This window comes from Aplysia californica, unplaced genomic scaffold (assembly GCF_000002075.1).
Source record: "Aplysia californica isolate F4 #8 unplaced genomic scaffold, AplCal3.0 scaffold00821, whole genome shotgun sequence".
In the NCBI taxonomy this organism is placed as follows: domain Eukaryota; kingdom Metazoa; phylum Mollusca; class Gastropoda; order Aplysiida; family Aplysiidae; genus Aplysia; species Aplysia californica.
Window position 1 is genome coordinate 192993 of NW_004798091.1, and position 1685 is coordinate 194677.

At 42.4% G+C, this 1685-nt stretch overlaps 1 protein-coding gene across 1 annotated transcript in view; it reads right to left on the reverse strand.

Moving 5' to 3' along the window:
- The window catches only part of LOC101848848, a gene marked incomplete in the record, with an annotated part of 27022 nt that overhangs the window by 3594 nt on the left and 21743 nt on the right, over positions 1-1685 (reverse strand). The window contains 2 exon segments of the mRNA XM_005109851.3: positions 173-374; positions 1426-1549. Of these exon segments, the coding sequence (XP_005109908.2) occupies positions 173-374; positions 1426-1549 (326 nt within the window).

Here is a 1685-nt window from a genome sequence, read left to right on the forward strand (position 1 = left end):
GATACAGACGGATAAACAGACAAAGCTAGACAGGTGCACATTCTCACACACAAGGCAAAAGGCAGACAGTATACAGAGAAAAAAAAGTGGGGGGGGGGAAGGGGGGCTCGATGACAAAATAAGGAATTATCGATGAGACGTGTTTTCCCACACGTCTTGTTGATGTACCCACCTCCGTGGTCAGTGGCACAAGCAAAGATCACCCAGGACATGCACACGGCCCACAGAGGCCGAGACACGATCTCAAAAGAGTTCGAGGCTTCATCACTCCAGGAGAGAGACGCGATACCGCCGTCCTTGAAATTGTCGTAGGTTATGTACACCAAGGTCAGGCTTATACCGAAGGCCAGAAGCCAACCAATGAAGGACACCACCTGAAAGTGTAAAGTAATACTTGTAAACGTTACACAAAATGTATTTTTGTAACAGTTAAAGTTAGAAAGATTAATATAATCAATTGTGAATGATTCGCCACTTACACAACTTTGAGATTACTTCTTCAAACCAGCCCCTTTCTATCAAGCTACCATTTTGCCCCCCCCCCCCTTTCAGATTGATATATATCGATGCAGACCGATAGAGGAACATCACGGATATTTATCGGTTCCATCGTTGACGATTGCCAAGTTGTGCAGCTATTTACCGCTGGGTGAGTGCAAGAAATAAGGGAAAGTGCTGTTCCAAAGTATAACCACAATGTTGCACCTTTCGAAACCTGTAATCGCGCTTCCCAACTTTTTTTTTTCCTGCGCCTTTCGACGGTCTATCGGTCAGAAGACATTCCTACCACGGCATGCGTTAGAATCTAACAACAACGATGTTTCGAAGTATGCAAATGTAAATGCTACCAAAAAATAAATAGGTAGCAATAAAAAAAACTTATTTCATCTCATTATATCTTATCCGCTTTCATCCTTCCCACTATCATCTTAAAATCACATGACATCTTATTCATTTCATTCATCTAAATCATTCCGTTTGCTTGTATCTCTTTTCGTCTAAGCTCATATTGACTAGTCATACACATTTAGTCTCGGTTTAGCTCATCTAATCTCATACCTCTTTTTAATACCTCAACAAATATAATCCCATGTCTTCTTACCTCACCTCAACCGTCTCACATCATTTTATCTCATCTCATATCGCCTAGTTTCATTCATTCCTTTTCATCTCTTCTCATCTTACCCAGCTTCTTCTTCTATCCCTCTTTCTTTCTTCTCATCTTGCCTAGTTTCATGCATCCCTTTCATCTCTCCTCATCTTGCCTAGCATCATTCAAAACCTCTTTTCATTTCTTCTCATCTTGTCTAGCATCATTCTTCCCCTTTTATCTCTAGTCATTCCGCCTGGTTTCTTTCTTCATCTCTAGTTATCTCTTCCCGTCTTGCCTGGCTTCCTTCATCTCATTCCATCATTCCTACTCACCTTTGACAACCGAACCTTGCATTTTGATGAAAACAGCAAGTACCCAAGGACAAGACCGATGGCGTAAGGGCCACACCTGGTGTAAGGCTTGATGTACACGTAGATGAAGTAATCTAGGCCATTCCTGGGGTGAGGGTGGAGGGATGAAATGAAAAATTGCTTAGTATTTTGCGTGCTTAGAGAGAGAGGATGAGAGGGAGAGAAAGAGAGAGAGAGCGAGAAAGAGAGGGAGAGAGAGAGAGAGAGAGAGAGAGAGTGAG